This window comes from Panthera pardus, unplaced genomic scaffold (assembly GCF_024362965.1).
Source record: "Panthera pardus isolate Hobbes unplaced genomic scaffold, ASM2436296v1 HiC_scaffold_20, whole genome shotgun sequence".
NCBI classification, from domain to species: domain Eukaryota; kingdom Metazoa; phylum Chordata; class Mammalia; order Carnivora; family Felidae; genus Panthera; species Panthera pardus.
In genome coordinates, this window is record NW_026526766.1 from 14,160,200 (window position 1) to 14,184,586 (window position 24,387).

The 24,387-nt window shown below is 36.7% G+C and overlaps 1 protein-coding gene across 3 annotated transcripts in view; it reads right to left on the reverse strand.

The window, feature by feature from the left end:
- Nucleotides 1-344: 344 nt before the first annotated feature.
- The window catches only part of ABHD17B (abhydrolase domain containing 17B, depalmitoylase), a 53,075-nt gene continuing 29,032 nt past the window's right edge, over nt 345-24,387 (reverse strand). For all 3 annotated transcript variants that reach the window (XM_019463611.2, XM_019463610.2, XM_019463609.2), the window contains 3 exons: nt 8,541-9,010; nt 4,512-4,691; nt 345-1,893 (listed from right to left, as the gene is read on the reverse strand). In XM_019463611.2, coding sequence (XP_019319156.1) covers nt 1,674-1,893; nt 4,512-4,691; nt 8,541-9,007 — 867 coding nt within the window. In that variant the 5' untranslated portion in view covers nt 9,008-9,010 and the 3' untranslated portion in view covers nt 345-1,673. The remainder of the gene's footprint in view (nt 1,894-4,511; nt 4,692-8,540; nt 9,011-24,387) is intronic.

Sequence of the window (24,387 nt, forward strand, 5' to 3'; positions counted from 1 at the left end):
GGACATGGTTGACTTCCATCTTTATCTGGCACAGGGTTCTACATGACTGAATAAACAGTTGTTGAATGAATGAATGAATACTGAATTGGTATGATCAATATTTTAAATTTAACAGGTAATCAAAGAAAACACTTAGCTACACTTTGGTGTTTATGTTGTACAAAAATAGGAATTGTACAGGCTCCATTAACAATCTTGAGAATCAAAAAATTCTCTCCAAAAAAAGAAGTAATGATAAAATTTAGAAAACTACAGAACTACGTTCTATTAAGATGAATGGTAATTTTTTCCCGACTTGATGGTAAGGGATGGGAAACATGGAAGAAGGCAAACAGGCACAGCTGGGTGGTATATTTGTTGTTTTACTGTTAATTTGACACATCTGAACCAAAGCATTCACAATACTTGATATACTTTGAAGAGAATCATATACTATAGTCTTAGACATAACCACAGAACAAGCAGAACAATTAAAACTACATAAGGCCTTAAAATATATCCACAGTGTGTATTATTTCAATATTCATTCATTTACAAATTAGACTACATACCATTAATTTTATTTTTATTTTTCTTTCATTGTTTTATTCAGGCAGGATTCATTCAAGGAAAGGCAACTTAGTTTTTGTGTGTGAGCTTTGTTTTTTACTACATTGGTTAATATAAAAGTTATGAATTAAATGTTCTCTTATCTCCTGTATCAGGAGTGAATCCATGAAATTCTCAGATAGTAATCTAAAACAACAGGTCCTATTAAAAATAGCCAAAGTGAAAAATGACCAAATAGCCAGCCTGTTTGTGGTCTTGAAGAACATCTAACGAACGGACTCTCAGGTTTTCTTATAATGGAGAGTACAGCAATTCTATGAGATTAGTCAAAATTTAAAACAACATTGCATACAAAATCATTCTTGAAGCTCTAAATGCCTTTTAAAAAACAAAAATGAGAATTTTAAGTAGTTGCCTCATAGTACCAAACCTATAAATCAGAACTAGTTAAAATCCAGTGCTATCATGACTTCTCATTTACAAGGTAACTAGTTGGTAAATTAATAGATGGCATAAAAATTAAGACTTACATCATTTGTTTTTTAAGGAGAAAATGTATGATAACCAGAGAATACAGAAAATTCAATGTATTTTACAATAAAATAAGTGTTTAAACCTTTATCCCTGTACAACAGGGCTTAGGTCATCTCTAGTGAACTTGCACATTTTCATACAGTTTATTCTATTATGAGTACTTGAATTGTTTTAGATATACAGCTTTTTATTGAAAGAATATTACATTTGTATACCTGGATAAGATTTAGTACATTGAGATGTTTTAAAAATATTTATAAATCTGTTTCTGATATGCAAAAGCATTTGGCAATACTTTTACAGCATTTGATTTTATAGAATTAAAATTTCATACAGTACTCATTTTGATGTTTAAAAAAAAATTCACAGAAAAAATATAAATTACACAGCTTGACTGCATGATACTGTTATTTCCAGTTTCTAGTTCTGGTAATTAAAACCTTCATTAAGTCTGTTAACAAATCATTACCTGTACAATTATGAAGGCAACTGACATGATTTGCAAACAAAACCTTCAGGTTTTATGTTATTTACCAAAGAGTGCAGTTCAGCAAGGAAAGAAAACCCAGTATGCAAATTTACAGAATATTTTACAAATTTACCAGTTCCTGTGACACAAACTGTTTCAACCTTTCGAGGTACTGTCCATAAAGTTCCACATCATTGTGACCTGCCCCTTCAACCCACAGAGGCTCCACAGGTCTTTGGCAACGCTCGAACAATGCGAGGCCATGTGAAAAGTCAATGACTTCATCTTCAGTCCCATGAATTATTAATACTGGGGAGGTTATCTTAGAGATTTTGTCAATGCTGTAAGAGAAGAGAAGGCAGAAGGAAGTCAACGAATTATCTATGAAAAGAAACGTAAAACAAATTCTCTTGTGCCATACCGAATACCAAAATAGTCTTTGAATCAAAACAGAAGAAACAGATGCCTCTTGGATTTCAAATAAGATTTAGAAGTCACTTTACATACTCCTTTTCTTAAGATTATCTGAGGAAGCTAACTTTAGGCACTTCTGTTTCAGGGGAATCATTCAATAGTTACTGTTAGCCTCCTGTACCTTTCTACAATATTGAGCACAAAGAAAACTTAGTTTGGAAGAAGAGGAAACTAAGGACCATTCAAACATATGCTAACTTTATACCTCCCTGCACTCGTATTTTTTTCTGCCTCTTAATCTACTAAAATGACAACAAAATGTTTTTTTGTCTTGTGGCATCAACTCCCTGAAATAGGGAGAATATAAAAAAATACATAATTTTGGAGCTGGGTAACAAATTAAAAGTATAAGAGAAAACCAATTTTAAGAGGATAGAAGATAAAGTGAAGACACAACCCAATTTATACCACCGCATACACCCGAAGGTCAGAAATTGATATGGGGATGAAGGCAGGTGATGGGAGTCTACAGAATCTGTTCAAAGTTTGTTTAGCTCAGAGGCTGACTCGGGGCTCGATCCTTTGAACTGAGAGATCCTGACCTCAGCCGAAATTAAGAGTCGGACGCTTCACCGACTTGAGCCACTGAGGTGTACCCAGAGGGGACTTTTAGAAAGAATCTTTGTTGAAGACCACATCCACTTTAAGAGGAAAGATACAGAAAATAGTGACATGGGGTGGGATCCCCAACTAACTGATATGAACAGATCCCTGTATAGTTAAGCTCAGTCAACAAGCCTTTGTCACCTGCTTCAGGTCCACTCTTTAGTTCCTCTCTTACACATGAACAGACAACGAAGAATTATCAGATATCAGAGAACATTTTAAATATCAGAGATCAAAGCAATTTTAAAAAGGCAACATTGAGACATAAGCTACACAAAGAACTCTTACAAACAAATTTTAAAACTTAAAATTATGACCTTTTTCAGACAGTTTGCAGTTAAGTGCTGCTTTCTTTGTTGGTGTAGCAGAAATTCAAGAGAGAGCTGGACAGAGAATATAAGCTGGCAACAGCATTACCCCAAATACTCCCTACCATTCCTACTGTTCAGTTAGAAGCAATATAATGCACATACCTTCCAATAGACTATTCTCTAAAACAAAAACCCTGAATTAATGTAAAAACAAAACCCTCTCACAGCTTGCTCTGGTGATAAGATCTTATGCTCCCATCATTAGCTTCCCTACAAAAATGACCCCTTACTGGCTAATGATGAAAAATTTGCTTTTGAAATGACCTTCGTTGTTTTTATGAAGAAGCAAGTGAGGACTCTGGCCTTGGGCCCATCTATCATTCACAAAAAAATTCTTTGTATAGCTGCCAGTTGGGGAAAAGAAGCGAGACTGAAATTTGCCAGCTTCTCACTTCTTGCCTTTGCCCTCTGAGAAAAAAGGGCCATCCATTTTTTCCCAATTATGAAGAGGAGCTGGAGGAATTTCCATTTATCTTGTCTTGAGAAGCAGAAGTAGTTCTTTCAAATTTGTATAATACTGTGTGTTTGCAGACTATGCAGTGGCAACACGTTTTAAAAAAAATTGTTTTAGTGTTTATTTTTGAGAAAGACAGAATGCGAGCAGCGGAGGGGCAGAGTGAGAGGGTGACACAGAATCCGAAGCAGGCTCCAGGCTCCGAGCTGGCAGCACAGAGCCCGACGCGGGGCTCGAACTCACAAACTGTGAGATCATGACCTGAGTTGCAGTCCATGCTTAACTGACTTAGCCACCCAGGTGCCCCAATACTGTTTTTTTTCTCATGTTTTTATTTTATTTTTGAGAGAGTGAGAGAAAGACAGCAAGCTGGGGAGGGGCAGAGAGAGAGGGAGACAAGAGGATCTGAAGCAGGATTCGTGCTGTCAATGCAGAGCCCAATGTGGGACTCGAACTCACGGTGAGATCATGACCTGAGCCAACTGGACGCTTAACTGACAGAGCCACCCAGGTGCCTCTAGGATGGCAATACTTTATTCTTAAGACTCAACTTGTTTGCAATTCACTTCTTTTGTAAACCAGCTATCCTTAATTAGACATCATTCACTAATTTTTATGCACACGTGTCTCATTTCTCCTCTACACTTCCACTCTTCCAGTATCATGTCTCGCTGAATTGTATCATCCACTAGCAGCTCAAGTCAGAACCTTAGGAATCAAATTCAAGTTCTCTTGTTTTGCATCCTACATTCACTGTGACACGCAGTTCTGTCAATTTTATTTCTCAAATTATCCCCTTATCTCTAATACTATTGGTGCCACTCTCTGGGGTGTGAGGCCCTTAGCACTTTTCACCAGGGTTACAACTGCTCAAACATTACACCCTCCTGACTGGTCTCCTGCCACCATCCTCTTCAAAAACTAGTTTTTCACAATTTCTATAATATGTGTAAAATAGACGCTCATGGCTGAATGAATCATATTATGGATTCCTAAGTGATGAAAAAAATTCCCGCAAGATTTCTTTGAATTAATTTGGAATATCGATACTTACTTTGGGAATGCATCAAAACAGTAGGTCTTCTTGGTATCAGGAAAAGCGACTCGCATTCCCGAGGTCAAAGGAGAATGAAGAATAACAGCAGCACTCTCATACCGAGCAGCGAGATCCACAGATGGTACTGTCCCTATACTTTGGCCATATATAATCACATTTTCAGGGCGAATGCCATATCTACAAAGTTCAGGAGTTAAAAAAAAAAAAATAAAGTGGAGAGTTGGACTGGTATGAAATATTCAATCATTTTCTAGGGACTTAATCTTATAATAGAATGACTCAGAATGAGACCATGTCAACAAATTTATATTTAAAATATACACTTTCTTAGCCATCATTATCATATTTAATGCTATAATAATATCTGTATTCTTAGCATTTTTCATCTGTTTCATCTTTTAGAAAAATAATGGCTGAGGTCTTTTAAAATTTTAAACTTAATTCATTATATCATTTATGCAATTCAATGTGGCGTATTTTTTACTAAATGCTGAACATATTGTATCATTGACATTTTAATGGGTTGAGACTTCATAGACATTTACCATCTATCTTCCATTCAAAGTAACAAAAAGTTCTTTGTCTAGATATTAAAAGTGGCTCATTTTATTTTCTGAAGCCAGTCACAGTGATGAAAATCTTGACATACAGTTACTGTATGTTATGAATAAAAAATATGTATCATTTTAGCCAAAAGCAAATTACTACTTTTTCTGAAATTTGCCTTTATTTGCTCATAGAAATGGACTAATGATTGGAAAGATAAACAGATGAATGAGAATTCCAAATGCCTTATGATTCAGTTAATTATGAATAGACTTCATGCTAAAACCTCAAGAGAACTGCCTTACCCCCTTTAAAAATGCTGCAGATTTAAATGTATCAACTCACTGATTCAATATCAGGTATATACTATGCTTCAAGCACTGTTTACTGCCTATAGTACAACTGTCCCAACTGTAAAGTACTCCAAGCAGAGTGGAGGTGCTACGGGAGCTAATAAATACAGAATTAAGGGTTAGAGTGAGATCAAACATGCCCTTCCACTCTAGAAATCTGAAAGAAGTCACTTCTGGATGGGAAGGGCCACTTGCACAACAGCCTCTGGTCTTCTGAAAAGGTAATGGAGCTTTTCAAGTATCGGAACACAAAAAAAATAGCAAGACAAACCCTACGTGCTTCCTCTGGCCCTTTCCAGGGGTGCAAGACTCTGAACCATCCAGGTAATAATGACCATCCATAATTTCTTCCAATCAGTCCTATGTAAGCATTTGGATATGTCCCAGAGGTTGGACATATCTACTCCAGACTGACTCCAAATGTAAATAAACTCAGAAAACCCTTTTCTTTAACAAGACCTAGCTGCACATATTTCAAACAGTGAAGAAATTTTATGAAAATGAACATTTGCAGCACAGCATTAACTCTTGAGGCTGTAAGGCTGCCGTTAGCTGAATCGCAGCACTGTTGGTGGCAACTATGGATTTTAGACTAATGCTAGCAATGGCAAGGCTCCAGAGTAGAAGCAGCTGCCAGTTTAGCAGAGAATTCAAAGCAATAACAGAATTTCAGAACAGTACAAGTTAGAAAGGACTTCAGAGACCATTTAATCTAGTTCAGCTGCTTCCTGAGCAGATGTTCAAAGTCAGAGTAAGTCAGAGGCAGATCTATAATTAGAACCCAGGTACCCTGACTCCCAGTCCAGCGCCTTTTCCATTATAGCACGCAGATAATGAATTCAAAGACTATTGGACTATTTAGAAATGTATCTATTCTGCTCTTGTTCCTCATTCATCAAGTATGCATGATCATTAAGTATGTTTAAAATTGTTTTTTAACATTTACTCATTTCTGAGACGGAAAGTGAGCGGGGGAGGGGCAGAGAGGAAGATACACAATCTGAAGCAGGCTCTAGGCTTAGCCGTCAGTACAGAGCCCAACGCGGGGGCTCGAACCCACAAGCTGTGAGACCATGACCTGAGCTGAAGCCGGATGCTCTGCCAACTGAACCACCCAGGCGCTTCAATCATTAAGTATGTTTAAAAAGATTAATTAATCAAGACTAGAAATCATTTCATAAATATTTCTTCAAATTGAAATCAGACAAGATGCAAAATAAAAGTTAACCACTTACAAGAGTGGATTTTTTTTTTTTTCTAACATAGGCAGAGAACACTCTATTGGATTCTAGTGTGTTTTGGTTGAATAAGTTATCTTTTCATGTTTTTGAGAAGCACTAACAATAAAGGCTATCTGCTTTAACTTAGCATCCTTAAAAATTGTACTAATCCACTGAAGTTGTACTTTAAAAGAGTTATATCTCAATAAATCTGTTATTAAAAATATCTATTATCATACTTTCCTGACAGGTATTATACTCCATTCAATTGGCTGGGTCTGGAAAGTGTGCACTCATTTATTTTGGTTTGTAGGACTGAGACGATTTTGACTTTGGTCATTTAAGGCAGTTTTTAAGTTTATAAATTTTTATCATTCCCTGCCCCCTCCCCAACTATTTATTTCTTATACTACTTATCTATTTTTTCCTACTTGTCAGGTATGTTTTCATATAATTGCAAATGATTTAAGAATCCCCTTTATATGGACCTCAGAGACTATAGTTTTATTGTATCTTAGAGTAAATGTTTCTTTTTTAAAAAAAAAATGAAATATTTTGCAAGAGAGAGCGAGCATGAGTGAGTAACGGAGGGGCAGAGAAAGAGGGAGAAAGAGAATCCTCAAGCAAGTTCTGTGCCATGAGGACAGAGCCTGATATGGGGCTCGAACTCACAAACCATGAAATCATGACCTGAGCCAAAACCAAGAGTTGGATGCTTAACCCATTGAGACCCCCAGGTGTCCCAAGGAATAAATGTTTCTAAAGGTATTTTCTAACAAAGGTTATGCCTGCTAACAAAATTGAGGTTCTAATCGAAACCATTAATATTTAAACATTAAATTAGAAATGGTAAATTTTCTTTAAGTCCTTTAGCTTTAGTCTAAAATACTTTGGGGAAGTCAGGCAGCTTTTCAGGAGGTAATATGAAGAATAACTTGAGCTCAGGTATCTTTATTTATTGTACATGAACCATTTGATTAAAAAAAAACACCTGAAGTCTACAAAACTGCAATGTATTTCATGAAAAATTTCTAAGTATCTTGGTGATTAGGAAAGATTAAAGCAATTTCTAGTTCCCAAAAATGTATTGTTATAACCAAGGAATAACTGACATGATAAGAAAATCTGCTTAAATGATTTATCATAACATTACCTTTTTTTTTTTAGCTTAAGATCATCTCTCCAAATTTTATTAGTCCAGAATGTAAAGTAAAAAATCTCACTTTTACAGAATGAATACTTTAAAAATAGTTCCAATAAGGTATCTTTGAGTCACATTGTCTAAGAGATTGTTATAGAAAATAATGCAAACTCAGGACTCAGGCTTACAATTCACCAAAACAATCCAGTCTCTTACACTCTTAAGTAAATGATTAGCTAATCAGTGTTTATTCAAATCAACATTTTTTCTTTATTTTAGAGAGAGAAAGTGCAAGCAGGGAAGAAGGGCAGAGGGAGAGAGAAAATCTTAAGCAGGCTCTACATTCAGCACATAGCCTGATGTGAGGCTTGACCCACAACCCTGGGATTGTGACTTCAGTTGAAATCCAGAGTCAGACGCTCAACTGACTGAGCCACCCAGGTTACTCTGAATAAAGATTTTTATATCACACTCTAGTAAGTTTATAAAACCAAAACTTGTCATTGGCTTAAATTTTAAAGAAAATCACCCACGGGCACTAACAGACACAAATTAGATCTGTGTAAAAACTTTACGCTGTTTGTAAAAATTTTTAATTACATTCTAAGAGCTTAACTCTCCACAGGTATATTTTGGTACATATAATCTCTATTTACTACTTCAAAACATGTTATGTTATAAAAACTACTTTTATTCTTTTTTTATATAAAGCAATTTCAATTAAACATCATAATAAATGTGGAAAATACTCCCAATCACCATTTACCTTGTCCTAAGAGCAAGCCAAGCAGCTTCTATATCTGCATAGAGGTTTTTCTCCGTTGGTTTCCCAGAACTTGCGCCATATCCAGAATAATCATATGAGAATATATTACAATTAATCCGTGATCCCAGTCCTATGTAAAAGCTGCTCATCTGACCAAGATCAACAGCATTTCCATGTGAGAAGAGTAAAGTGTACTTGGCATTGGGTGAACAGCGCACAAACATGCAGGCAATTCTGTTGCCTTTACTGGTTCTAGTCATGAAACACTCAATAGCATCTTTTTCCCTAGAAGAGTACTGCCAGTCTGCTCGTTCTGATAGGTGTAAAGTCCAGCGGCTTCCACTTTCATCACACATCAGTGTATATGTTGGATCAGGTGGCAAAAATGCTAATTTTGAAGCAATTTTCCCAGGGCAAGGTGGACAGCAGAAGAGGCAACATAACTCACTGAATGAAAGATTATTCATCTTCTGAAAAAGAAAAGGAGACAGTAAATGTTTTAATTACTAAATATGGATTCTGCATTTGCATACAATAGAAGGTTAAAACAGAGACACCAGTAAATTCTACTGGTGTTCAGTGTCTACTATTATTTCAAGAATCCTCTGCCCAAACACATTTTTTGGCATCTTTCTAGAAATAATTTAAATCCTGTGGTGAGGCAAATTTTCCTGACCAGGAGACACTCAAACAGTATAGGATGTTTCAAATAGTAGTTATTATATATTATAATATTTAACCAAAACATGAAAATATGAAGAGTAGAGGTGATATTTGTTACTTCTCCACCGATAACAACATAGGAGGTGTGAAGTATCATTAGAGTAGCGCACAATTTCTGGGTTAACTTAGTGAAAATTCTCAGAATCTCAGGGAGAAGCTAGATATTTAACATGATAGAGTGAAGATATAACAATATTGCATGTATTATTCCTTTTTAGTGCTTACAATTTGTCAGGCATGGGCTACATATTCTATGTGTTTTAATTCTCAAAACAACTCTGTATGTCAATCTAAGAAACCTATACAAGATTCATGCAGCCCAGATCTGACACCAGACTCAACCACTGTCTTTCACCCTGGGCTACACTGCCTCAGAGGCTCAGAAAACTATGTCTCAGAAGCCTGTTGTTTTAGTCATGGTGCCAGAGGCGCAAATCATGTATAAGACTTTGAAATATGTCTGTATGTAATTACTGCCCAAATTTAAAAGGCTACAATATAAAGTCCATTATGGAAAAAAGGTAAAATCTGCTAAAATTTTCTCCTCTTCTATGGTTAGATTGGAAGGAGTATAAGATTTGAAGTCAGAGAGAGCTGGGGTGGAATCCCAACTCTATCACTTACTAGCTGTTTGCCCTTGGGTAAATTATTTATTTTACAACCTTCACTGTCTTCATAAGTAGACGAAGCTAATACCTTCACTGAACAGAGTGATTGTGAAGAACAAATACAATGCTTATAGTTTTTTTTACTACAGATATGGGTGGCACACTTAAGGATGGTCCACCTTCCCCTGTCTTTTTAAAATATTAATATTTTAAAAGTTTCTAGCTGATATGAAGCCAGGAACAAAACTAGAGTAATTAATACTTGTTTCCCTGCCAGCATTTCTTTCTATCTTGTCCTTTCTCAAATTCCTATCCTTTTTAGCAACAGGTGACCATTGCTTAGTTCCAGGAAGAAGGCATTCAAAACACCTCCAGAGATCTGGTGACACGTAATTTTTTACAAAAAAAAATCTAATATAAGGACAGAAAAAAATGTCTACCATACCATTATGCCAAATGTAATTACATAAGAGAAGAAATTACCTCAAGAGACTGACTAAAGTAGTGAGACTATTCAGAAAGAAAGAAATGACCTTTATATCCACTACTCAATCAAAATTCAAAATCTAGTTTATATGCTCAATACGAATATACTGATTTCCCAAAATCTAATCCATATGCTCAATATACATGTGTTAATTTCCCAGTGTAAACTAATTAGGTAGAGAGAATAAGAAACAGCACAGATAGAGAAACAAGGATAGGAGAGATTAAAAAAAGCTCTCTAAAAGAGGAGTAAGAGAAGGGCAGAAGAGTGTCCGCTGGATATTAGAAAACACTTTTACTTGCTATTCTACCTTTATTTCCTTTTCAACCTTCAAAACAAATAAAGCCTGAAGGGAAAATAGTCTGATAGAACAGAAATGACAATGAGGTATCATCTTTAGTGGTAGCTCTAATTGGCTCCCTGAAATATTGTACTCAGAAGCATTTTGAGGGCATGCCCAAGGCTTGGTAGGCAAAGAACGTGTAATAAACTAGTTATGTCTACTATAGAATTCGGCTATGAATTAACCTGGTCATGAGGATACAGGACCTGGTGAAGAGGATGGCAAGAAAGAAAGCTCAAAGGGTCAGTTCGAGAGGGGACAACCTAGGGAAAAAAACAAAAAGATGAGGTCGGGGGCACCTTGGAGTCGGTGAGGTGTCCAACCTCAGCTCAGGTCATGATCTCACAGTTCAAGCCTGCTTCAGATTCTGTGTCTCCCTCTCTGTCTTCCCCTCCCCTGCTCATGCTCTGTCTCTCTCTGTCTCAAAAATAAATAAAAACATTAAAAAAAAATTTTTTTTTAATTTCTATCAAGAATAAAATGTTTTTCCTCAGTAATTTGTTTAGTTCTGATTATATTAAGGTTATTTGTTTTACTTATACATTTTTTTAAGGAAGTCTATGTTGCTCTCTCATTCCTGTTATTAGAAAAGTGGTAATTTGCAAGTTATTTGGTGGATACCAGTTATCTGGTTTAGGGCAGCAGAGGAAGGAATAGTTTCTGCCACCACCATTAAGAAGGTCAGGTTGTCCTTTCATTAGACTAGACCCTGGCACTGCACCTTTTCTCCTGCTTCTCTCCTTTGGTGTTCATCCCCAGATTTATTTCAAAATTACTTTTTCTTAACTTATTTTCAAGAGAGAGTGAGAGCACAAGCCTGGAGGGGCAGAGAGAGGAGAGAGAGAATCCCAAGTAGACTCTGGTCTGCCAGCACAGAGCCCCACACGGTGCTCAAACTCACAAACTGTGATCATGACCTGAGCCGAAATCAAGAGTCACGGACGCTTAACCAACTGAGCCACCCAGGAGCCCCTCTTGATAGGAATTTTAAAAATCATTGAAATATCTTGCTAAATTTAGATAATTTTAAGTCCAGTGTGTTTTATGTAAAAATCATCTGAGTAAAAAATGTATCATTTGCCAGTTATTTCTTGGCAACAAAATCTTGAGGAGACAAAGCAGTGAATAATGATAAACATCTGAGAGTACACAACAGCCATAAAAGACAAACAACAAATTAAGTAATTTAGAGCAGAACTTTTAGACCAGACATAACAAAGATTTAAAATAGGGTACCTGGCTGGCTCAGTCAATGGAGCATGCAACTCTTGATCTTACAGTTTTAAGTTCAAGTCCCACGTTGGGTACAGAGACTACTTAAAAATATTTTTAAAATTTAAAATAAATTAAAATAAACCTGTTAAAAAAAAAAAAAAAAGAACAGGAAAAGACCTATCTGACCTCAGCCGTAGCAATCTCTTACTCGACACATCCCCAAAGGCAAGGGAATTAAAAGCAAAAGTGAATTACTGGGACCTTATGAAGATAAAAAGCTTCTGCACAGAAAAGGAAACAACCAACAAAACTAAAAGGCAACCAACAGAATGGGAAAAGATCTTTGCAAATGACATATTGGACAAAGGGCTAGTATCCAAAATCTATAAAGAGCTCACCAAACTCCACACCCGAAAAACAAATAACCCAGTGAAGAAATGGGCAGAAAACATGAATAGACACTTCTCTAAAGAAGACATCCAGATGGCCAACAGGCACATGAAAAGATGTTCAACGTCGCTCCTTATCAGGGAAATACAAATCCAAACCACACTCAGATTATCACCTCACGCCAGTCAGAGTGGCCAAAATGAACAAATCAGGAGACTATAGATGCTGGAGAGGATGTGGAGAAATGGGAACCCTCTTGCACTGTTGGTGGGAATGCAAATTGGTGCAGCCACTCTGGAAAGCAGTGTGGAGGTTCCTCAGAAAATTAAAAATAGACCTACCCTATGACCCAGCAATAGCACTGCTAGGAATTTATCCAAGGGATACAGGAGTACTGATGCATAGGGGCACTTGTACCCCAATGTTTATAGCAGCACTCTCAACAATAGCCAAATGATGGAAAGAGCCTAAATGTCCATCAACTGATGAATGGATAAAGAAATTGTGGTTTATATACACAATGGAATACTACGTGGCAATGAGAAAAAATGAAATATGGCCTTTTGTAGCAACGTGGATGGAACTGGAGAGTGTGATGCTAAGTGAAATAAGCCATACAGAGAAAGACAGATACCATATGTTTTCACTCTTATGTGGATCCTGAGAAACTTAACAGAAACCCATGGGGGAGGGGAAGGAAAAAAAAAAAAAAAGAGGTTAGAGTGGGAGAGAGCCAAAGCATAAGAGACTGTTAAAAACTGAGACCAAACTGAGGGTTGATGGGGGGTGGGAGGGAGGGGAGGGTGGGTGATGGGTATTGAGGAGGGCACCTTTTGGGATGAGCACTGGGTGTTGTATGGAAACCAATTTGACAGCAAATTTCATATATTAAAAAAATAAAAAAATAAAAAAATAAAAAGAATACTTGGGCTGTGTCTCTTGATTTCAGCTCAGGTCATGATCTCACAGCCCTGAGACTGAGCCCTGCGTTGGGCTCCAAGTTGGGTGTGTAGCCTGCTTAAGATTCTCTCTCTCCCTCTCCCTCTGCCCCTCCTCCTGGCATGTGCTCTTTCTCTCTCTCAAAAAGAGAGAGAGAGACAGACAGACAGACAGACAGACAGTACTTAAAGATGAAATGCAAAAGTGTCCTAAAGAAAAATCCAACTGGAATCCCGGATATAAACAAATCAGTATCTAAAATAAAGAACCTGATGGATTGGATACAAGAATCAATAACTTACAAACATGTTAGTGAGATGGACAATCCAATTGAGGAATTCCCAAATGGAATTTTTTAAGATGAAAGGGATGAAGAGACAGAAAATATGAAAGAAACTTTAAGAAGGACAAAAGTAGAAATACCAGTATCAATACTTTGGGGGTACCAGAGGGAAGAAAAAGAGGAGAAAACAAAGATAAGAATCTAAGAATTTCTCAGAATTAAAGAAAAAAATCCAGACTGAAATAGCTCAGAGTGCCAAACAGGTATTTAAGGAAATTTTCATAGACAAATTATAGTAAATATTACGATTGCCAGAAACAAAAATATGAAAGCTTCCAGAAAAGAACAGATTGCCTACAAAGGAACAAGAATCAGATGAACATCTGACTTTGCAAAACTGACACTAGAAACCAGAAGACACTGGAGAGATAGTTTTAAAGAAAGAAAGAATAAAAACGCACAAAACTTTGAACCTAGAATTTTACAGAGATAAAATACCATTTTAATAAAACAATAAAATAAATTTAGCTATAAGCATACTAAAACTCAGAAGGCTTACCAAACTGAGACCCTCTTTGAGAAACTCCAGCAAGGACAAAATAAATCCAAGGGAATTCTATGAAATATCTCAGATATGATAAAGAACAGTTAATATAATGTGTGTGTGTATTTGTGTTTAAAGCAAGCAATGGAGGAAAAAAAGCAGCAAAGTATACCCCTAAACAATCCAGAATCATAACTTTGGGGAATACCAATATAGAGAGAATTGGAAAGAGTTAGGGATTTAAAAGTGAAAAATGTGCTGAGGTACTTGTCACTTAACTTGTTCAGAATGGTATAAATGTTAATAAACTTCAGACATGGAAGAACATACCTATGACTATTAAGAAGTCAGATATACCATCATAAAATTACAGGTTGTAGGATACATCTGAAGTAGTTATAGTTATTCATTACAAATGTCCAGCTTTGAATATTTGTCCGTGTGTTAAACTCAAGAAGTGTAAACACAAAGAAATAAGAATTAAAGGACAGATATCAACAAAATAGAGAATAAAAAACAATAGATATTAACAGAACCAAAAGCTGACTCTTAGAAAAACCTTCCACTATCAATAGCAACTCGCATTAACTGAGCAGTTATATCAGGCACTATTCTGAACAGTTTTCATTTATTAACTCATTTAACCCTTTCACGACCTTCTGACGTAGAGACTATCAATTCACCCATTTTCCATTTCAGGAAACCAAGGCACAGAGTAGTTAGGTAACCTACCAAAGGTCACAGCTAGAAAGTGACAGAATTGATATGTGGCAGAATGATTCTGGAGCCTGAACTCATAACCACTGCTTTGTAAAAAGAGTACCCACACAAGACTGATGAAGAGAAAGAGATAAGCGAAAAACTAATATACTAAATGAAAAGACATACATAATTTCTAAATTAAAAAATACTGTGTCAATAAACACAGTAAGTTTGATGAAATGCATTAAATTCTTGAGTAACATAAAAGAAAAAAAAACCCAATTAAAAAATGAACAAAAGATCTGACTAGACATTTCTCCAAAGAGATACAAATGGCTAACATGAAAAGATGCTCAACATCATTAGTCATTAGGGAAATGCAAATGAAAGCCACGATACCACGTCATATCCACTAGGATGGCTATAATACAGACAAGACCAAAGCTGACAAGGATATGGAGAAATTAGAACCTTTATACACTGTTAGTGGGAAGCAATTAATTTGGAAAACAGTTTGGCAATTCCTTAAAAAGTTTAAACACAGAGTTAACATTTGACCAAGCAATTGCAATCCTGGGTCAATAACCAAATACCCAAGAGAAGTAAAAAACCTATGCTGACACAAAAACTTGTACATGAATGTTCACAGTGGTGTAATTTGTACCAGTCGGAGGTAGAAACCACCCCAAACATCCGTCAACTGATGAAAGGCTAAACAAAATGTGGTATATCCACATAATGGGATATTATTCAGTCATAAAAAGGAACAAAGTATTGACGCATGCTATACAGTGGATACATCTTGAAAAAATTATACCAAGTAAAAGCCAGTCACAAAAGACCATTTATTATATGAGTCCATTTATATGAAGTATCTAGAACAGGCAATCAAAAGAGACAGAAAGAGATCAGTGGCTGTCTAGGGCTAGGGAGGATGGAAGGGTTGGGAAGCAATGGCCCAAAGAGTATAGAGTTTCTTTGGAGGTAATAAAAATGCTCTAAAATTTATTTGGGTAATACTTGCAGAGATTTATTATAATATATTAAAAACCACTGATGTGCATATTTTAAATGAGTAGGTTGTATAGTATGTGAATTATATCTTAATAAAGCTATTTACTGGAGTACCTGGCTGCTTTAGTTGGGAGAGCATGTGACTCTTGAGTTTGGGGTTGTTAAGTCTGAGCCCCATTATGGGTGTAAAGATTACTTAAAAATAAAATCTTCAGGAGTGGCTGGGTGGCTCAGTTGGTTAAGTGTCCAACTTCAGCTCAGGTCATGATCTCATAGCTTGTATGTTTGAGCCCTGAGCCCCATGTTGGGCTCTGTGGTGATAGCTCAGAGCCTGGGGCCTGCTTCAGATTCTGTGTCTCCCTCTCTCTCTGCTCCTCCCCCACTTATCTTCTCTCTCTCCCTCCCTCTCTCTCTCTCACTCACAAAAATAAATAAAAAACTTAAAAAAATATATCTTAAAAAAAAAGAAAGAAAAGAAAGCTGTTTACCATCCCATCTAAGTCAATGGGAAGCTAAGGTAATTTTGCCGAGAGCTCAAGTGTGTATGTATTTGTGGGGGTAGCTGGGAATTTTCCCTCCCAGGTATTGAGACAGTCAACACAAAGCCAGCCAAAGTCATAAAGACAAACTAATGCTGACACAAACAAACACACCTAGTAGTAATAGAATACAGAGCTTATTAAGAGACCAAAATCCACAAGAGATAAAATATTGGTCGATTTATCTTCATTCAAATAGAGATTTTTATTCAGTGAAAAATGCTTCGGGAATAATGATTTCTTCATCCAAAACTGACAGAATTGATATCTTAAGTACAAGGAACTTCTACAAAAACAAACAAAAACTCAGGAGAAAAAATGAGCAGAAGATACTAACAGGCAACTTATAGAGGGTTAAAAGGCTATCAAATATATGAAGGACTCTCACCAACCATCAGAGAAATGCAAGAAATATCATTTCAAAAGTGTAAGAAAAATAAAAAGTAGAAAATTGAGTAATATGAAGTACTGGTGAGAATAGGGGAAAGTAGGAACCTTTTTGTGAACTTTTTGATAAGCCATTCTGTTAACCAATGACCCAGAATTCTACTCGTAGGTAAGTACTCCAAAGAAATACTTGCAGAGGTCCTTGAGGTAATATGTATGGGGTGCTTGCTCACTACAGCATTATTTGTATCAGGGTACAGGAAGGAACATAGATTCCATCATCGGGAAAATGAATACATAAACGTGTCGGATGCAGACAATGGAATATTATGCAGTTTGAAGTAGTGACTTTGATGGTTACAGCTTAAAAATATAGTACTGGGTGAAGAAGTAAGGAATAAACTGAGATCTATACTACCATTAATGTAAATTAAACACATACATTAAGTGTTATATATCTAAGGACATGTGTATTTGAGTGGATGCTTGTGGAGGGGAAATGGGTAAAGAGGTTGAAGGCAAAGAAGAAAAAAAGTTAATAAAACAAAAGTAGGTTTTATGTTCACAGATCAATGATGATAATGTGCCATGAACTAGACTACAAGTTCCAGAGGCAAGAATCCCATCTGGTTGCTTATCACTGGACCTTTAGTGCCAAGGCAGGACACCTGACACATAACAGGGTTTCTAATATTTTTTGGATGAATGAGTTAGTAAATTAATAAGATTAACTCAATTCTCTGCACCTAAGAAACTCCCACAAAAGGAAAAAAGGTTTACTAAATCATATGTTAAAAAAGAAAGCAAATGTTTTGTGGTAATTAGGTTTTTTTGTATAGGTGCAAAATAGAACCAGTGTGATAAAAACCTAGGAACCTGAGCTAGGGTGGGGAGTGCAGGAGGGAACAGCACAGCTAGTTAACCAAATCAGTCACCGCACTATGAAGCACACAACAGGGCACTCTTCTGGGGAGGAGGCAGTCTGGCCCCTCTCAAAATAAAAGGTCAACTGAATGTTAAACAGATGGTCCATTGTGAAAATTAAGGTTTTCCTTTTGGCAGGAGACTTAAAGTTATTTCACTTATAGCCGGAGGAATTTCCTAAAATTGTATGAATTAATAATTTCAGAACCTGCTTCTCCTGATAAGTTTTTCCTGCTTGATGACAAAGGATAAAAGATGAACATCTGAGTCCCTTCTCAGCAAAACAGGAAGACTAATGTTAAAAAATGTCTTTAAATAGAATGACCTACTATATCTCCTTCCTCTCTTCACAGAAGAAATTATTGAAGTGACTCCTGTCAATTCCTGATGTAATAACAGTTGACTGAAAAAAATTTCACTTTGATTGATCTCCTTTTTTAAAACATTTTTTTTAACATTTACCCATCTTTGAGAGTGAGAGAGACAGAGCATGAGTGGGGGAGGGGCAGAGAGCGAGGGAGACATAGATTCCAGCAGGAGCAGGTTCCAGGCTCCCGCTGCCAACACAGGGCCCGATGAAGGCTCGAACTCACGGATTGCGAGATCATGACCTGAGCTGAAGTTGGACGCTGAACCGACTGAGACACTCAGGCACCCCTGATCTCCTTTGTAACAGTTTCTTGGTAACACACATCAATTCACATTACTACCATCTACAAACTACAAATGATTCTTTTTTTTTTGACAGAGAGAGAGAGGGAGAGCGAGCGAGCATGAGCGGGGGAGGGGCAGAGAGAGAGAGAGAGAGAGAGAGAGAGAGAGAGAGACAGACAGACAGACAGACACACACAGAATCTGAAGCAGGCCCCAAGCCCCCGAGCTGTCAACACAGAGCCCCATTCAGGGCTGGAACTCACAGACTGCGAGATCACGACCTGAGCCGAAGTCAGATGCTCAACTGACTGAGCCACCCAGGCACCCCCAACTGATTCTTTTTGGGTTTGAGATGTTGTGATGAACTGAACTAGTACTTAAGTGTTTTTAGAGAAAACATTTTTATTTATTTATTTATTTATTTATTTTTTTAAGGTTTATTTTTGAGAGAGCGCAAGCAAGGGAGAAGCGGGTTTCTGTGCTGACCAGAGAGCCAGCCCCATGTGGGGCTCAAACTCAGGACCTGTGAAATCATGACCTGAGCTGAAGTTGGAAGCTTAACCCAGGCGCCCCGAGAAGACATTTTTAATTTTTTTTTTTTTTTTTGGAGAGAGAGAGAGAGAGCGTGAGCATGAGCAGGGGAGGGGCAGAGAGAGGGAGACCCAGAATCTGAAGCAGGCTCCAGGCTCTGAGCTGTCAGCACAGAATGCAACGTTGGGCTCCAAACCCATGAACAAACCATGAGATCATGACCTGAGCTGAAGTCGGACAGTGAACCGAATGAGCCACCCAGGCACACACAAGAAAACTTTTAAAACATTTTAAAACTTTTAAAAACATTTAAAAATGCTTATATCTCTTCTTCATTTTGAGAGATATTTTGACAACTATGCTCTAAATAGGATATATGCTGATTTAAAGTCTCATCCAATTTAGAGTGTAGGTAGGTATATAATAAGCCACTTAAACAGCAGCACTTCTTAGAGCTTATAATTTCTTAAATAAATCCCTGAGCATTCAAAAGTAAAAAAATATTTGAAGATGAGAAGTCTGCACAAAATGTAAAGACTGGTCCATTTGCCACCGTAAAAACAAGAAACAAAAAACAAAAAACCACCAATCCATTTTGGATGCTTATCCTTGGGTACAGAAATTAAAGCCTGATGTTTTCTTAGATACACTGAAAGAAAAAAACAAAATAATGAGATTTATAGCAGACCCTGACTAACACGAGAAATCAACACATGAAGTGGATGCTTAATTATTAACAGCAAGAGGCAGCAAAGATCAGAATGGATTAAAGTCAGAAGTGATGAAAGAAAACTATTTAACTATGAAAAAGCTGAGGGAAAAACCAGATTTTAGGTCAATTCTGTTCAATGGGGCCATGAGTCCAATATATCCCAACAGACTGATCCAAAGGAAATCACAATGATACCACGCAAAGGTGGTTAATTATGTAACAGTCAGTAGCCTTATGGGTGTGATCACTACCCCAAAGTAAGGAAAATGAAACTGAACTTCAACTTCAAGGATACCAAGTGAGTAATCTGTAGCAGCATTTACAAAAAGTACAGCAAGTGAAACTACGAATGTTATAATGTATACATTACAGACTTTAGTGCATACAAAGATGTGGAATATTCATTCACCTTTATTTTTTTGAAGTTTTAAAAAACTTATTTATATTGGGGGGGGGGGGGGGAGGATCTGAAGCAGGCTCTGCTTGGACAGAAGAGAGCCCAACGCGGGGCTTGAACTCCCAAACCATGAGATCATGACTTGAGCCAAAGGCAGACGCTTAACCAAGTGAGCCATGCAGGTGCCCCATATTCATTCACCTTTAAATGAGTCTGGCAAGGGGTGCCTGGGTGGCTCAGTCGATTAAGTGTCCGACTTCAGCTCAGGTCATGATCTCTCGGTCCATGAATTTGAGCCCCGCGTCAGGCTCTGGGCTGATGGCTCAGAGCCTGGAGCCTGCTTCCAATTCTGTGTCTCCCTCTCTCTCTGCCCCTCCCCCGTTCATGCTCTGTCTGTCTCAAAAATAAACGTTTAAAAAAAAAATAAAAAATGAGTCTGGCAACATGCTCCTTTTTCAGTCAAGACAGCATCCAAAATACTTATGATGATCAAAATAAGTGTAATTTAGAAACTAGGTGTTTAGGATATTTCTTCAAACACATTTTCTATCTTATTTGTATAAGTCTTATGTGGAAATACAGCTTGTAAAACGTTTTTGGGGGTGTAGGTTGCATTTCCTTCTTTTTTTGGACCATTTTATATAGCATTCAGCAGCAAAGGCACTCCCCTGTCTGAGATCACAGGACTCGATGAGGTGACTTTGGTAGGAAAACTCAACTCTGACTAAAGACACCTTACAAGGGCTGTACTAACATGGGAATAGAAACTTGAAACCTTAAGGAAAAAATTTTTTTGAAGTACTATATTTATTTCAAATCGAAAGGAGAAATTTTAGTAAAACGATTTTCTTTTAAAAGGAATCATGTCAGTTACTTTTTAAGGTAGAATTATACTTTTTATTTATTTAATTTTATTATTTTTTTAATTTACATCCAAATTGGCATACAGTACAACAATGATTTCAGGAGAGTTATCCTTTTTAAATACTAGTAAGATTCTAGAAATACCTGGAGAACAACTGGGTCAATGAGTCACTTGAAAACACCCTAGGAAATGTAATTTTAGTGGTAAATGGAATAGATGCCTTAATTAACTGTGAGTTTAGAAAAGTTTATAGGAAAAACTTACCAGGTCGTGACAAAATAAGATTCCTTTCCCACTGGTGAGAAGAATTGGGGTTAGACACACAAAAAAAGTTGAGGTGAAGGTGACAACAATCTACCAGAGTTACCAAAAGTCTCAATCCTAGCATTTCGTTATGAACCTATTTTTTTTTTTTTTAGTTAAAAAACAAAAGAAAACAAAACAAAACAGGCAGTAAGGATTGGAAGATCAGAAGTGAGGAAGTTGCAGAGCCTATAAACTATTCCAAACAAACTTATCTGGACCAGAAATCCTAACGTAAGTCAATGTGACCACTTCTATACTTATGTTCTCCCTCAGTTTCTTAATATTTACTGTAATATAGGAGCCATTAATTATATATAGCTATCTAAATTAAATATTCAGTTCCTCAGTCATACTAGCCACATATGACTAGTGCCTACCAAAATGCATAGTGAAGAATGAACATTTCCAACACTGCAAGAAAGCCCTATTGGGCACTGCTGAACTAGAATCTTTCAAACTCAGGCAATCAAGAATGAGAGTTTACATGCTTCCTATCCATACTAGCTTGAAATGCTGGAGAGCTTTCCTTCCTGGCCTGTCCACCAAAGTATATATGGGCAATTTTTGTAGATCCTATTGAATACCGTAAATGTCACACAACAAAATGAGATTACCTACATAATACTGTTTTAGAAGAATGTATTTTGGGAAAAACATTACAACATCTAACCCAATTCTTTTTTAAGTTTTTAAATTCCAGTTAACATACAGTGTAATAGGGGTTTTCAAGTGTACAATATAGTGAATCAACATCTCCATACAACACCTAGTGCTAATCACAGCAAATGCACTCCTTAATCCCCATCGCCTAGTTCACCCCTCCCCCCACCCACCTGCCCTCTGGTAACCATCAGTTTGTTCTCTGGTAGTCTTTTCTTGGTTTGCCCCTCTTTTTCCCCCTTTGCTCATTTGTTTTGCTTTTAACTTCTACATATGAGTGAAATTATGTATTGGGTCTTTCTCTAACTTATTTTGCTTAGTATTATACTCTCTAGCTCCATCCATGTAAATGACAAGATTTCATTATTTTTCATGGCTGAGTAATTGTGTCTGTGTATGTGTACACGTACACACACACACACACACACACACACACACACCTTTATCCATTCATCAGTAGATGGACACTTGGGCTATTTCCATAATTTGGCTACTGTAGATAATGCTGCTATACACATCAGGGTACATGGATCCCTTTGAATTAGTATTTTTGTATTCTTTGCATCAAACCCAATTTTAATGTAAAGGCCATTTTATTAAAAATGAGCAATGAGGGGCGCCTGGGTGGATTCAGTTGGTTAAGTGTCCGATTCTTGATTTCAGTCCTAGTCATGATCTCATGGTTTGTGGGATCAAGCCCCACCCACATCATGGTCCACGTTGACAGAGTCTTGCTTGGGATTCTCTCTCTCTCTTCTCTCTACCCCTACCCCTGCTTGCACGCACTCTCTCAAAATAAACGTTTGGGAAAAAGGTGTGTTAGAAAAAAAAGATCAATACAAATCAATTAAGACATTTATACATTTCAATGCATGTTTTTGATGTATCAAAGGGATTCACATTCTTGAAAGGTTCTCCATGGGCTGGAACTGCCAGCAAACCATAAGAAACTATAAAAACATTTGTGATTATATGCCAAGTAAATTTTTTTTAATGTTTATTTCTGAATGTAGTCCATCCAATATTCTAAACACTTACAATCCTGATGATGCACTTAAGCCCTAACAAGCAAATCAAGCCTTCCTAATAATTAAGTAGAAAGATAGTTTGTTGACTTTTATATATGTCATTATCACAGATTCCTATAAAGCTTTTGGTGACTGGAAAATGAATTATAGCTTAGCTTTCAAAGTCACACCTGTACATGTTGCTGAGCATAAACTAAAACATGAACAGGCACATGTTTTCCCCCCTTAATCATCAGTTTTTGGCACCACTCCTGAAAGACTTTCCAAAACATGATTATCCTCAAAGTTCATAGAAAAGCTTCATAATACATTGGTACTATATACCAATACATATTCCACAAATATGTATTATTCCACAAATACATATTATTCTCTTCATTTCTTTAAAGAGTTTATTTATTTATTCTGAGAGTGAGAGAGTGAGAGCGAGCACGTATACACGAGTGGAACAGGGGCTGAGAGAATCCCAAGCAGCCTCCACAATGTCAGCACGGAGACTGATGCAGGGCTAGACCTCACCAACTGTGAGATAATGACCTGAGCTGAAATCAAGAGTCAGATGCTTAACTGACTAAGCCACAGGAGCCCCTCTCTCCTCCATTTATAAGCAGTAAGATCTTTTTCTGGGAAACTTCTCAGGTGAACACTTACTCAATGTGTTCCACAGTATATAATACCCATCTATAGTAGGATAAAATCTAAATGACTACTTCATTTAGTAATCGAAATTAACGACTACTTCATTGCTGACTATAAATGATAAACACAATCTTTTCACAAAGAAGACTCATATTACTGGTATCTCAACTGAATTCCTAAGAGTTAAAAAAAAAAAATTCAAACCACACAGGAGGTTAAAAAATAAAAAAAATAAGGCTCACTGCCAGGCTAAAATAGGGACTGGTTAAAAGTCAATTGAAAAATTCAGTTTCCTAGATATCCTCCCCAACTAAGAAGACCAGAAGTTACACTGGAGGAACTATTAGACTAATCTGAAGGAAAGATCCAGAAATATGGGAGGTTCCATGGATCACTGGGAGAATGGGAAGCATGAATGTTGTCACGGTAACGGAGAGCTAGATCCTCTTCTGTAAGCAGATGTCAATATGTAAGAAATAGTGATATAATACCGTTATCTAAAGATACAGAGGTAAACATACAAAGAATCCTTCAAAAATAAGTACATGCCCTGGGAAAGGATATATCAAAGAGATAGAACGGGGGCCTGGGCTTGCCAATTTTCATAACTAACAAATCATTCGGCTTCTTAACCATGTGCTTATATGAATTCAATAAAAAAAATAACTTAAGACAAGAAATCTCCTAATTCCAGTTCAAACCCAAACTGGGTTCAAATCAAATCCAGAAATTATGACTTTGGGTCATTTGTTTTTAGTTTTGGTGTTTCCTACTATACTCATTTAACCTTTATTATGATGTATCCTCATTCTAAGATTCAGAAAATTTACCCTATTTTCTTTCATCTCTGCTTATTCTGTATATTTGTAGTTTTCATTGGTTATTTTAATAACTTTAATTATTATAAATAATTATATTTATATAATTGAACCTTTACTTCTTGTTCCATCAAATTTA